The 15,224-nt window shown below is 39.7% G+C and overlaps 1 protein-coding gene across 7 annotated transcripts in view; it reads left to right on the plus strand.

Moving 5' to 3' along the window:
• WDR25 (WD repeat domain 25) overlaps window positions 1-15,224 on the plus strand; it is an 88,913-nt gene that overhangs the window by 59,342 nt on the left and 14,347 nt on the right. For 5 of the 7 annotated variants that reach the window (XM_087747697.1, XM_087747694.1, XM_087747698.1 and 2 more), the window contains 3 exons: window positions 7,997-8,167; window positions 10,484-10,624; window positions 11,010-12,515. In XM_087747697.1, coding sequence (XP_087603823.1) covers window positions 7,997-8,167; window positions 10,484-10,624; window positions 11,010-11,231 — 534 coding nt within the window. In that variant the 3' untranslated portion in view covers window positions 11,232-12,515. Of the gene's footprint in view, window positions 1-7,996; window positions 8,168-10,483; window positions 10,625-11,009; window positions 12,517-13,308; window positions 13,556-15,224 lie in introns of those variants that run through there. The other 2 variants (XR_015702317.1, XM_087747699.1) reach the window with 2 other exon arrangements.

Below are 15,224 nucleotides of genomic sequence, written 5' to 3' on the forward strand. Positions count from 1 at the left end.
CTTTAAAAAAGACAGTGTACATTGTTCATACCTAAAGTCTCATAGACCAATACCAGTTTAAGCTCAACCACTACTTCATTTTAATCAGTCTCCCTTTCCTTTTAATTATCTCAAGACCCTTTCGTAATCTTGAGCTGTGTCTGAAAACAGACCAGTTACAGACAGGAAAAAACTTAAATTTGTAAGCAAAATAATTTTTTTCAATTACATAAAGAAAAATACAGCAGTCTTATGTTAAAGGACTTTAAAAGAACACAGGACTGTAGCATGCTTGATCTTCCTGTCTATGATATTGCCATGTGTTTTGATTAAAATTGCCATTATAGTTTTCAGATGGAGATCAGAGACATAAATTGGATTTGTCACGTGGTTGTGGTTTTGTTGTGAGTATGTAGCTAAAAAGCTACAAATAGTAGTCATCTGCCTCAACACCTTACTCTGTAGAAGAGATCAACATCAGTGGCTTGCACTGCAGCAGATAAAGTTTCTATTTTGTGCAAAATAAGCTTTGTTTTAAGTTAAAACGCACTTTTTATTACTCGTAATGGTGTACTACTGTTTCACGAGGAAACTTAAATCAGTCCACCATTGCATTAATTACTCAACATGCCAGTAGGAAGAGGCAGTCTCATGCCAAAGCACTCAATCTAAAAAGGTAGGACAAGAAGTGCAAGAAAAAAAATGGCCATTTTTACAGATTGGAAGCCATGGCACTGACTGATTAAGGGTTTTTTCCATGGCCATCCAGATTGCCTGTAGTCCTATTAGATTTGTTTTGAGACCACATCTCCTGACGCTCAGGGCAATGACTATAAAAGCATGTTTCTTTCTCATCACTTGCATAAAGTTTGAGGGGATTTTAGAAAAGTGCAGTGCATGTAGGTTACAGGTGACCAGCACGGAGCTGGGGTGAGCAGCAGTGTCTGAATTGCTTGTGTGGAGGCTTTGAGCTTTCTTGACAAACGAAATAGCTGGCATTGCATGTGCTTTATGCCGAGAAGTATTATAGAACTCATCTGAAATATATACCTCAAATTCAGCATCACAGCATGCTTTTCAAATCACCAGAACCATAAGAATCTGTTTGAAACTGATTTAATTTGCTTAAATTACCTTTCTTGTAGAACGCCTGCAACCATGAACTCTTGCCTTAGTGAAGAAGCTTTATTATTATGTTGGATTGTGTTGACACCAGAAACTATTAGGCCTTCCTTTGAAATGATTTCTTTTATGTCCAGAAAATGCTTAGCTTGAAGTGGACTGTGGTTTTCCAATGCTTATGGGTGATAAATCTGCAAATAGAAAAAGAACAAAAGCTGTTATTAACAAACTAAAGCCAGCAGGGTAGGGAAACTGGTGCTCTCCCCAAACAAGTTCCTCAGGCATGTCATGAATTAGTTGTCTGAGGTAGAACAAAGTGGGTTTAATTATGAATACTTTGCTGAGCAGGGGTGTTGCAATTAGTTATTTTTGAAAGCTATCTTTATGGGGGAATTTAAATACTATGTCTATCAAGTTCCCAGCTGCTATTCAAAGTGTTAATTTATTGTTCTCTGAGTCAGTCCTTATGATGTGGTTTGAAGATTAAACAGCATAGTTTTGAGATATGTATCAAACATATAGAAAAAGATGGTCTTTTGCACCATTTTTTGTAAAGACAGTTTCCTGTTGCAGAGCTAAGATACACAGGTAATTTGGTTAGATATCCTATTAAATAACAGACAAGCAAATATATTTAATGATTAGCAGTGAAAATGTTTGAATTGATAGTGGCAGTTTATGTAAGAGCCCAACAGAATTTCAGCAAAAATTAAAAGTATGTGCACATTACCAACTTCACAATCTCTTCTTTACTGAGAGATGTCTGTTGCTCCAAAAACTGTTAAAAACAAGGCCCCAAACTAAACCCTAACCCCTTAGCAGTGCTGGACACAGTGTATGTATGGATACGTACACATACCTACACGTATTTCACAAGGGTTTTTTTAGAAGACGAAGACCCAAACAGTATGTCTGAGTTTTTCATCTTTAAAATAAGAAAATATTAAAGAATCGCTACCATGAATCACCATTTGGGACTTTATTATCATTTATTGTACTATATCATTCTTCTTCATTTCCCAGCATCAACTGGCCTTTGTTTCTGCCTCCCTGTCCCTGTTTCTGCACATTGGTGCTGCTCTGTGCTCTGATCTTGCCAACTCTCCGGTTGGGACTTGTCGCTTCTGTGAAGGTGCCTGCTGCTAAGTAGCTGCCTTCTTCAGTCTGACGGGGTGGTAAAGCCTTTTGTGTCCCCTCCTCTCAATTTAACTTTATTTCAGTTCTCTTGCAGTTCCTACAGCTGTCAGGTTTCTGTATGGTTTTCCATTTCTCATTCCAGGCAGCTATTATATTTTTGTATTTTTTTTTTATTTTTGCTCCTACAAAATAGCTTAATTTTCTACTTTACTAATGAACTATGGACTTCCTTTTATAACTCTGCAAGAAATAGCTATGCATGGTGATTTCTCCATAGAGAAAGTCAAGGCTATAAATATGCAAATAACACTTTTGGCTTTACAAAGTTTAATTGCTTTGTATATTATGCAGATTCCTAGGCTGAAAAATCTGACGAGAGCAAGTAACACATTTGTATATTCACTATCTTAAAAATGCAGGCAGATTGCTGAAAAGTGTGCCAGTTTTTTGAGTCTGCAGGTTTACATCTTGTTGATGTTATTACAGGGTGCGTAGGGTGCTTGCATGGCTGAGGTTCTTCACTGAATGGAAACATTGCGTTTCTAAACTGTACATTTTGCAGAGCCTGTGAAAAGCAATTGGAGCAGCTGCTGCTGTCATCTTTCTACGTGCTGAGATCACAGGAAGCAGAGCTGGAAGGGACCTCAGGACATCATCTAGTATATCGCTACCCTAAAGCAGGATCACCTAGTTCTGAACATTTCCAAACAGTCATAGATTTTTGAGCTTGAGGCAAGAATCAGGAAGTTCTCATGTTGTGTTTGATATTTGAAATGATTTTTCTTTTATTGGTTAAAGTATAAAACAGAGGTATAATCCAGGATATTTCACTGCAACACCTGAAAATTATTTTTTACAAAATGTATGTGCTTACAGTATCCGTAAAAGGTCTGGGCCCTGAAGTCAGTAGTCACATGCTATGTTGAGGGTATAAGGTGGGCACTGAAACGCTTCACAAAGTTGGGAACCGTTTCAGTATAATACTTCAAGCACTCTCTCTGCTCTGTTGGTTTTTCTAGTGATGTTAGAAGAAGGACTAACCTCAGAACCCTGATGGAAGTGCAGGCTGCTATGTTTTAGCTATCTTGGAGAGAGAAAGATTTAGATATTTATAACTACCAGTCTTCCAGTGTCCTAGTTTTAAGGATCACCATATTCAGAGAGAAGGATTGCTTTGATCTGGCCACTTGCCTTGAAGTTTCTCTTCACTGGAGGCAAATCAGAGAAAAAGAAAGAAAAAGTATTGATTTGCAAAATTGAAAGTACACAACATAGATGCAGAATTTCATGAAGAAAGGTGGAAAGAAAGGAAATTCAAATTGTTCATATATTCCTTAGAATAGTTCAAAATCTCTCTTACTTTTTAAGCTCCAACTCACAGGCTGTTAAAATATTCTGAATCCTGTGGCTGAGGACCCATTTCTGCATGGATCCAACCCACTTTGGTATAAGTCCTGAAAGAAGATCTAGATTTGGGAACTCTGGTGTTTTTGATTTGGGAAGATTTGGGAACTTTGGTATTTCCTTTTACATCACAAACTTCTTTACAGATTGTTCATATGCATTAATTACATGATGGGGAACTAGTGGATGAGCCACAGTATTTACTCTTGAGCCCAGATGTGCTTTGTAGTATTGATGATTCTTTCTTTCCCTCCTGCCCTGCATTTTCAGCAGTGACAGAAAAAGCCTCTGCTTCAGCAGAAGCAGCAGAGACTGCCTCTTGTGAGGATGGTCGGTAGGCAGATGAGGTGGGAGGTGTGGGACTGAATCCCTGTAGACCAAGGCAGGATCCTGGCTGAGTCCTTAAAGCACTGAACTGTTTGACGGCAGCGCTCCTGTCACCTCCATCCTTCCCTCGCTGGCAGCACTTTAAAAGAGCAAACTCTGCTTGGGTTTCTTTTTTTTTCAGGAGAGGGTGTCAGACTGAGTCCTTAAGGGGATTGAGGTATCTTCTGCAGGGTGAATGGTGTATCCTTCTTCTGAGTGTGTCCACATTGGCCTTGTAGACAGTTTCTGACTGAGCATGCAACTTTTGCTCCCTTACCGTATGGTCCTGACACCAAGGTCTCACCACTTGCAAGTTAAGCAATGACACACAGCAGCAGTGTGTGTCACTTTGGAGAGCCTTGAATCATCAAGTTTACTCATCCCCAGTCATAAACAGTGATTTATAATTAATTCCCGAATGATCAACAAGAATATTCACTTCCTGCCGTGTCCTTTTCATACCTGTAAGTCCCAAATCCCCACTAACCTAATTACTTTCCTTTCCCTGTCTCTATAACTAGCTGAAGACTTTGAGAACAAAAAGACCAAAAACTTACACTTCTGAAGTGTTCTGGAAGGAGGAAGGAAAGATCCTCAGACTGATCCTCAGAATGCTCTGAGTTCAATCATAGAATCATAGAATACCAGGTTGGAAGGAACCTCAAGGACCACCTGGTGCAACCTTTCTTGGCAAAAGCATGGTCTAGGCAAGATGGCCTAGCACCCTGTCCAGCCAAATCTTGAAAAGTGTCCAATGTTGGGGAATCCACCACTTCCCTGGGGAGATTGTTCCAGTGGCTGATTGTTCTCATTGTGAAAAATTTTCCTCTTGTGTCCAATAGGAATCTCCCCAGCAGTAACTTGTACCCTTTACCCCTCATCTTTTCCATGTGACTCCTTGTAAAAAGGTAGTCTCCATCTTCTTTGTAGCCACTCTTTAAATACTGGAACATGGTGATAAGGTCTCCCCTAAGCCTTCTTTTCTCAAGGCTGAACAAAGCCAGGTCTCTCGGCCTTCCCAGTCCTTTGATCATCTTTGTGGCCCTTCTCTGGACCCTCTCCAGCCTGTCCACATCTTTTTTGTACAGCAGGGACCAAAACCGAACACAGTATTCCAGGTGTGGCCTGACAAGCGCTGAGTAGAGTGGGATAATGACTTTATCTCTGCTGGTGATGCCCTTGTTGATGCAACCCAGCATTCTGTTGGCTTTCTTTGCTGCAGCAGCACACTGTTCGCTCATGCTGAGCTTGTTGTCCACTGGGACCCCCAGTTCCCTTTTCCACAGAGCTGCTCCCCAGCTGGGTAGGTCCCAGCCTGTGCTGCACTCCTGGATTATGTTTTCCCAGGTGCAAGACCTTATATTTGTCTTTGTTGAACTTCATAAGGTTCTTGTTAGCCCACCCTTCCAGCCTATCGAGGTCTTCCTGCAGGTGGCCCTCCCTTCCAAAGCGTCCACTTCCTTATTCAGTTTGGTATCATCAGCAAACTTCATCAGGGTACACTTGATCCCATCATCCAAATCACTTAGGAAGATACTAAACAGCATTGAGCCCAATATCGATCCCTGGGGGGACCCCCCTTGTGACAGCTGCCAGTTTGAAAAGGAGCTATTTACCACCACCCTCTGGGTGTGGCCTGTCAGCCAGCTCCCCACCCACCGCACAGACCATGTGTCTAGACCGTAACACGTCAGTTTCTCTAGGAGGAGGCTGTGGGAAACCATATCGAAAGCCTTGGAGAAATCCAGGTAGATGATGTCCACCGCTTGCCCCACATCAACCGAGCAGGTTACTTTGTCATAGAAGGCAATCAGGTTTGTCAAGCATGATTTTCCCTTGGTGAATCTGCTTCATTTGACTTGTGATAGCCCCCAGGAGGATTCATTCCATAACTTTCCCAGGGACTGAAGTAAGACTGATGGGCCTATAATTTCCTGGATCCTCCTTTAAGCCCTTCTTATAGATGGGGGTGACGCTAGCCTTCTTCCAGTCTTCTGGAATGTCCCCTGATCTCCATGACTTCTCAAAGATTATGGAGAGCGGCCTTGCAATGATGTCAGCCAGCTCTCTTAACACCCTTGGGTGGATATTTTCAGGGCCCATTGATTTGTAGGGGTCAAGCTCCTGTAATAGTTCACATACCAACAACTTCTTCACTGACAGTGGGTCTGTGTTTGCATCAACTTGGATTTTTGTTCCCAAGGCCTGGGGCCCAACAGTGTCGGTAAAGACAGAGGTGAAGAAGGTGTTGAGAACCTCTGCCTTTTCAGTGTTGTTGGTGACTAATTCACCTCTCCTCTTTAACAGCGGGCCAGTATTTTCCTTGTGTTTCTGTTTGTTTACGTACCTGAAGAACCCTTTCTTGTAGTTTTTGACATCTCTGGCCAATTTCAACTCAAGCCGAGCTTTTGCTTTTTTAATTGTATCTCTGCACACCCTAGCAATGCCCTTGTAGTTCTCAATGGGTATTAGTCCGCTTTTCCATCTCTGGTCCGCTTCTCTTTTGGTTTTGAGCAGACTCAGAAGCTCCCAGTTAAGCCAAGGGGGTCTCTTGCTCTGCCTACTTCCCTTACCTTTAAAGGGGAGGAACTGTTTTTGTGCTTCCAGGAGAGTGTTCTTGGAAAAACTCCCAGCAGTCACTAGCATCTTTATTCTCCATGGAAGCTTCCCACAGAATCCCTCCCAATTGAGCTCTGAGTGAGCTGAAGTTTGCTCTTCTAAAATCTAAAACCTTTGTCTTAGTACCAACCTTCAGCGTGCTCAGCAGGATCCCAAACTCCGCAATATGGTGATTGCTGCAGCCAAGGCTATCACGAACCGAGATATTACAAAGCAGGTTTTCTTGGTTTGTGAGTAGCAAGTTGAGCAGTGCCTCATACCTGGTTGGCACATCTAATGTTTGTATGAGGAAGCAGTCCTCTGGGCATTCCAAGAACTTGATGAGAACGTGTGAGCTGCTGTCTTGTTCTTCCAACAAATGTCTAGGTAGTTGAAGTCACCCATAAGAAGCAGGTTCTGTTGACCCGAAGCTTATTTAAGCAACCCAAATACTGATTCGTTTGCCTTATCGTCTTGGTTTAGAGGTTGGTAGCAGATGCCTACTGTAAGATCCCCCTTGGAGGTAACCCCTCTGATATTGACCCAGGGGTGTTCGATAGGGCTTCCACAATTGCCGTAGTTGACTTCTATACATTCAAGGTTCTCTTTAACATAGAGCACGACTCCTCCCCCTCTTCTTCCCTGTCTGTCTTTATGAAACAGCCTATAGCCATCCATTGCAATCTTCCAGTCATGTGAATTGTCCCACCGTGTTTAAGTTGTTCCTATGATATCATAACTTTCTGACTGGGTGCAGAGCTCCAGTTACTCCTGATTGTTCCCCAGGCTGTGTACATTGGTATACATACGCTTGAGGTGGTTGGTCTTCTGAGTCTCATCTTGGGAGGCAGCTAAGGAACATTTGTTGCTGCTCTGGTTGGCCTGACTTATTCCCCAGTTGGTTGCAATGGCGTAGCGTTGCCACTTTGGACCCCGAGTCCTTCAGTTTAAAGCCCGCCTCACCAAGTTGGCCAGCCTGCTGCCAATGATTCCCTTGCCTCTTCTAGGGTATCTGTAAGAGTTCATAAAGTAGAAGGGAGTTTGTGTAGACCCAACTCCACAACATTGTGTTGTCTAAAGCTCTTTCTGGATCAAACTCTAATTCCTTGGCAATTTATAACAGAATCTTATTTGCATATAAATATAATATATAAATTGCACAAACTGATGCTTTCTTTTATCTCATTTAATTTTCCTGTGTGTGGACTCTTTACATACGTTAACAAGCTATTTAATACACTAGTACTTCAACATTTAAAAATCAGTTCCTTTTTCACATTTTAAAGTAACATATAATTTGTTGGAAATAGTTATTAATACAAAGACAGAAAACATAAGTTATCATGTTCTTCTACTCTGTCAAAAAATAACAAACTTTTTTATCCACTAGGTGTTAAGAGTGTACAAAGCTGCAGTACAACAGACATTGGATATACTCTTTCTCCCTGAAGGAAGAGAATTTCTTACAAGCACAGATGCAGTAAGCCGGGACTCAGCTGATCGTACCATTATTGCATGGGACTTCCAAAGTGCTGCAAAAATCTCCAATCAGATTTTTCATGTAAGATTAACAACTAGTATTGTTTGGGTGATTTAGTATTTCATGCTTGTCAGTGTTGTAAAAAAAAGCTTTTGATTTTCTGTAAGATCGTTGTGTGCTGTATAAAATACTCTTAATGTAAGTTGAGGGCTTGCTTTATTTTTATATTTTAAAAACACTTACTTGTTCTTAAAAAATGACCTTGAAGACTGGTAGGTCTACTTGTGTTAAAAATATTTACATTTCAGTGCTCATTCACTGACATCTAAGCTATATTTAGGCAAGGCCACTGCAGTGTCATTCTAGCTTGCCAGTGGTGCATGGCAGTAGTTGCTATAGTGCCACGTTTCTTTTCCCACATTTTTTCATATATTTTTCATCAGCTGCAATGAGGGATATTGACAAATTGAGTTTAATATTCACATAGTAATAGCAACCTGATACATGCATATAGATATCTAGTACGGCATAACCACAGAGGCAAAATATACTTTTATCAGTGCAGGTGCAGTATTTCTCTCAGTAATCTATGCAGGCAAGATATTTAATGGGCTAAATTGTCTAGAAAGGCTGACAGTTTCAAAGGAGATTACCAAGGAAGTTAATAGATAATTCCAACTCCCTGGGTCTTTTTTGAAAACCCGAGTCTAATATCCTATGTAATATAATATGATTGGATTGTATATAGATGCTTTTTGGCTGAAAAGGACATGTAGTTGATGATCTAATGGGATTGTTTCATGTTTAATTTCCACAGTTATGTCTTTGCCCAATATTGCATCTATTTACATCTTGGGTAGGCAATAGGGAAAAAAAAAAAAAAAAAAAGCAGTGAATATATAAAGTACAGACCAGTCATGTTCAGTATCAAGGAGTAAAAACCAACCAAACAACTTTTTTCTCCTTATCCCCTGCCAAACAAACCAACAGCAAAAACCCCACAGCCTACCTTCTCACAACTACAGTATCTCTGAAATGGACTGTTTTCCCCCTTTTTGCACTGTGAATAAACAAAACTTGGTGGTGATTTTGGAAACTCTGCTTTACTTCTCTGAATTTCACCTTTGAAATCTTCAGGGTGGGAGAGAACCCCTGAGCTCTCCAAACAGATTAGATCCCAACAGGACTTGATCTATTGCTTGTCTGCATTAACAAATGCATAGTTAAGAGCTCTAAAATAACCTGTTGCTACAGTATACCCAGCATAACAGCACAGTGCTCCTGCAGACTGTGTTGTGCTTTCTGATCCTTTACCATTAGACCCAGTTTCTCCCCGGAAGCATGCAGTGCTCTGCCACGGGGCACGCTCCTAACCAGGCACACTGCCTAACGCTGTTTGGGTTTCTGTTCCAAATGCCTTACAATACCCAGAACTTCCTTCCCAGTTCATCACTTCCAAGCCACACAACCAAACCGGTCTGATGTTCTTCCCACTCTACCACATAGCCCATGGTGTCCAGTGGTCACCGTCGGCCTGATGTCCTTCACATGCAGATGCATCCTACAGCCAAAGCTCTCTTAATTTGTATTCATGGGGTGAAAATTCAACACTGTGTCTTTAGGTTAGGCTGAAAATAGAAGAGGTTTGGACCTGGTGGAAACCTTGTGAGAGCAGTTGATTTCTGATGCAGTCATCATTCAGAGGTTTGAAAGTAATATTAATTCAGTCTTAAGTAGGAGCACTAGAGTAAAGCCAAGTGTTATTAATTTTTGCAGATATTTATGAATTTACAGCCAGCAGCAGTCTACATGGCAAATCACTCTTATAAGGAACTTCTGACTTAGTAGGCTAATAATGATCCCTTTTTTTTTTTTTTTTCTTTTTTTTATAAGAGTGGGGTGGGGAAAGGTGTCTGTTTACATGGGGTGATTTCTATTCCTGTCAGTGTGGCCAAAACTGAGAGGATGGAGGATTTGAGAACTGTACAAAGTAGCATGGAAGGCACAGTATGGCTATGGAGCAAGGGATATGGGAGAAGAGGATTCCCTTTCACATTCAAACTTTGGTTTTCCTTGGGCAGGAAGAGGAGGGTTGAGTACCGTCAGGTTGGAGTTACCTTTCTGCAGCTGTTCTGCACTATAATTGTGGTTCAGAGGGAGATGGGATTTTGGTCAGTATCTAAGAAATTGGGGTAGCGAATTGATTTAATATTTGTCTTGGTGTAAGACTTTCAGTGGATTGTAAGGAATTAAGCATCTTTATATAAAGTATACTATGGATATTACTTATGTATACCTTGCTTTTTATGGTCTTTCAAATATGCCAAAAGATAACCTGAATCATTTGAACAAATCTTTTGTTTCATACAACAAAACTTTCTTTAAAATTATTTTTAGGAGCGTTACACTTGCCCAAGTCTGACTCTGCACCCTAAAGAGTCTATGTTTGTTGCTCAGACGAATGGGAACTACATGGCTTTGTTTTCTGCCCAGCGACCTTACCGGATCAACAAAAAGAAAAGATACGAAGGACATAAGGTATCCTTCTTCACTGGGAACTTAGTAGGCAAGTCTAGAAGGAAGATAGATAGCAAAGTACCTGTGCTTTTTAATATGTCTGCTAATAGGGTTTGATTATAAATCAGTGATAGATATTAATTGGCTTCATTTGCTTTCCTGTGTGCCAGTCTATTTTGAATCATATGCACCCTGAAGAAAATAGTTATTAGAAGTCTTTATGAATACTTAACAGCTTGATTAAATAAGTTTGTGTTATAGCTGTGTCTTAATAAACACCTGGAGAAGTCCTTAGTGTATATTTATTTAAAGATACAAATTTTTTTCGTACTATAATAATTCTCAGTATATCACAATGAACTTTTCTAATCAGCATCAGGAGTTACACTGTTATTGATTTTCACAGGTGGAAGGATTTGCAGTGGGCTGTGAATTTTCTCCAGATGGAACACTTTTGGTGACAGGAAGTTCAGATGGCAAAGTGTTTTTCTACAACTTTCATACAGCTAGGATTATTCGCACTTTGTCTGCACATAAAGAAGCTTGTGTGAGTGCAATATTTCACCCAGTCTTGCCATCGCTCCTTGCAACATGTGATTGGGCTGGAGAAATCAAGATCTGGCAATAGCAAGCAGAGTTATTTTTCAGGATGTCTCCTGTTAGTCTGTCAAAGGTGTAGGAAATAAACCACGGTATGCAATGTGAAATTTTGTTGTGATGTGTTGTAAACAGGAGAGACTGTTGTCTTTTCTTCTATGACCTCTAAGTGTATGCTTTCATAATGCAGTTAAGATGGTCTTGTGCTTAGCTGCTGAGCAAAGAAGTGGTCTTACTCTCTCCTTCGGCCCTAGTGACAAATTTCTGCCCCTTTTGTGTCAATCTTCTGGTGCTCACCTAGCCCCACCCTGGTTTGAGTAGCTAAACTTAAGAAAATTATTGCTTGTTTTATGTAGCTTTTCAATGCAGCTTTCTTAGACCAGGTTTTATCATAGAATCATTTAGGTTGGAAAAGACCTTTAAGATCAAGTCCAACCGTAAACCTGATACTGCCAAGTCCACCACTAAACCATGTCCCTAAGCACCACATCTATGAGTCTTTTAAATACCTCCAGGGATGGAGACTCAACCACTTCCCTGGGCAGCCTGTGCCAGTGCCTGACTACCCTTTCAGTGAAGAAGTTTTTCCTAATATCCAATCTAAACCTGCCCTGGCACAACTTGAGGCTGTTTCCTCTCGTTTGGTGAGGACAGATTATTTAACAGAGGATGATGTTCAGATCAGTTAATGCCTATTTGATCTTCCTGGGATTTTTTTTCACTAGTTTAAACTAGTTTTCACTAGTTTAGCTCCCTGACCTGGTCACTGAAGGGTTAGACAAGCAATAGTGTAGTTCAAGGCAAAACAGCTTCTATGCACAAGAAGGGGGAAGATCACAGGGCAGGTGGGACTGCTTCATTTGGAAATGGGTATCTGTTACCAGCTCAACTTATTGTAAAATGCCTTCTGAGAATTCCAGGGAAAGGTGTGCCAGATAACTTGAAACTAATTTTGAAGTCAAGACATTTGTGTTCTTGAAATCCTGATCTTTAAACTTGAGTTTTAAACTTACATTTATGACTGTACATAAACAAAGCAAAACTTTGTAAATATTTTTAATGAAAAAATAAACTTTTTTTTTATACATGGTGTCTGTATTTCACTATTTTACTCCTGTTATTCTTGACAAGTTAGTACTCAAGACTATCATGGAATTGATACTTGGGGGGAAAACAATTGATATGCTACCCTAATTTATTGCGAACACACATGCATTTCGCCATACTTCTTGATGTCATTTAGACACAGAAAATTGTTGTCATGCTATTCAGTGCAGGGGATGTTCTTTGACGTTCAGACGGGAGCTGGAATATTCTGCAGTGACTAGAAAATTCATTAGGCCATAACTGTGTACTTAAATATGTATAGATTGCTTGTAAATGTATTTTAAATTTGCATTCCATGCCTTTGTATTGCTTGGTTCTCGAAATTATTATCCATTTTATACGTGTGTATGTGTGTATACATATATGTATCACTGAAAAAAATATGTCTATGCATCACATAAACCATGTGTATTCCCAACCTTGTCTCCATATAATATGTGCCTTCCTTGCGGTGAGTGCTATAAGCTTGTCTTGTGTTTGGTCTGATTAGTCCATAAAGGTGTTTTAACATACACAGGGTAATTGTATTGAGTAAATTGTCTCTGTCATGGAATCCAGAAGTCGTGTATAATAGTAACTTTTCCGCTGTAGCATCTTTTTATTCTTCTGTTTTTTTCTTATTGGCACAAATACAAGGGGGTTTTATCCATTTTTCACATACTCAGTTAAAACAGTTTTTTCAAAGAAAAGTTTTCAGAAGTCTTGTGAATGGCAGATTTGAATTAAGCAATGAGCAAAATGTACTCCATCGGTTTGTAGTTTGTGTTCCTTATAGCTTGTACTAAGAAATAAGCCTGTACCAAGACTGTGGATCCACAGATATATTATTTGAAATCTAGACCAAGATATTGTGGCTGCATGGTTTTAATCATCTTATCAAGAGTTATGATGGCTTTTAACACAGGGCATTAAATTTTAGTGAACCATGCAACGTAGAGCAAGTAACTTTTTTTTTCACCCCAGACTGTTCTTAATTTCTTGCTTCCTTGTTTGGCAATTAGGTGTTCAATGGGAGCCTGAATTTTGCACTTCTCTTGACTGTGCCTCTAGCATACAAGCCAGCTGGACCCTCTAAATGACAACAGGTTCGGTGATTTGCTGAGTTACTCCTAATTCAAGCCGTGGGATCTCCATACATGTGAGAAGGAGTTCAGCTGAAAGTGAAGTAGTAGTTGCCAGTCACTGGGCAGGCTGAATCACAGCTGCGCGGCATTTTCTAAGAAGGTGGCTCTGTGTCCTTCCCTCCAGGTATTTTAGTTCAAAATGTGCTATTGCCACTTTGAAACTTGTGGCAACCAGTTGTGTCTGTATGAAGGATGGGCAGCACTGTAATTGTGTGATGCATCTTGTTAGCTCCACAAGAGATTATCTGTCTGTTATTTTATTAAATACAGTGTTGAGAAAGGCCTCTGAAATAAATGTGAGCTCATGGCAGAAATGCCTTATTGGATGAGGCCCCAGCTTATGTGAAGACTGCTTTGTATCTGAATGAGCTCTCAGCACATTCATCATTCATTCAGCTGAGAGCACCGCTGGAAAGAGTGAAAGGTCCGAGAGAGCAGTCTTTGGGAATCATTGCACGTATTGCATAGAAAAGTAACTGCATTTTGTAATATTATTCATGTTGTTGCTTAAGTTTAACTTATGTTCTGAAACATGATTCTGGTGTCTGGCATTTATCCCTCCTGAAATTAACTTGCAAGTATAGATTTTAGACTATTTATGGGGGGGGAGGGAAAAGCTTAAATTTGATTAAAGGTAGTAGAGAAATATAAAAGAAACTTGAAACTGTATAATCTTAAAGAATATTAAAATTAGAATTGCATTTGTGTCAGATTTCTAAGATGGCTGGAGTTTTAATTACTTATGAGATCCAGCCAAAGGTTTTATAATGCAATGAAATTATGTTCACAGCATTATCTTGTTAAAATCTCTTTCTAATATAAAACTGATTAAGACACAGACTGAAATTTAATCATTGGAAATATTTTAGAATAGTGGTGTCAATTAAGTTTTCATTATGATTCAAAGACAAATTCTTCCTTGTAATCTTATGTAATGAACTGTCATCAAAAAATATCCACATTGCTCCATCATTCTGCAATTACCAAATACTGTTTGGGCTGCAAACAAGGATTATTATGGTCAGATGAAGCTTTTAGAATGTAATGAATTGTTGGTTAATTAATTTTATTCAGAAAATTGTAATCTAGAAATTTTTGAATCTTGCTTTAGGAGCAGTTCTTCTAGTTTTATATAGAGCTCTCTAGGGCATCATATATTAGAGCCAAGGCAGAGATCTTCAGCATTTTGAAATAGTCTAGGCTGTGTAGATAAACAAGCCAGATTAAAATTAATCTATTTTGTACTGTACCAAAAAGTAATAATGCCAGTCTCTACCACTTTATTATTTGCCACTGGAGCGTTATTAATTTGGGGTGTCAGAGAATGCAAGCTATTCAACTGTCTTTATCTCAAAAACCTGCTAATTAGCAGACAGTTATTAGAATCATTGTGTTCACTCAGCTGAAATACTGTTGGTGAGTCACTCTATATTTCAACTACAGGCCTAATCACGAAAATAAGGTATGGCATTACAGTGGGATGACTCTTTCCATAGAGGACAGGCAAATGTAAAGCTACAAGACTATGGCAGAACAGAACAAAACAGGAAGATCAAAAAATCATGGGATCTCAAATTTACTGTTATCCTGATATATGGGTTGGACTGCATTCAACTGAAAATATTTGCTCTGCCTTCTTTGGCTAACCTTCATCTTGTTCTCTTAATCCCAGCTCCTCCTAGCCACTGCTCACATCCTCACCATTTAATTTTCAGTTTTTCTGTCCTTGCTTCAGCACCTTGTCCTCTGCATTTCAATGTACAGTAGTCTATATGCTTACGCTACATTCATCT

Source organism: Nipponia nippon, unplaced genomic scaffold, assembly GCF_047370975.1.
Source record: "Nipponia nippon isolate SJK-2023a ecotype South Korea unplaced genomic scaffold, ASM4737097v1 scaffold_11, whole genome shotgun sequence".
NCBI classification, from domain to species: Eukaryota; Metazoa; Chordata; class Aves; order Pelecaniformes; family Threskiornithidae; genus Nipponia; species Nipponia nippon.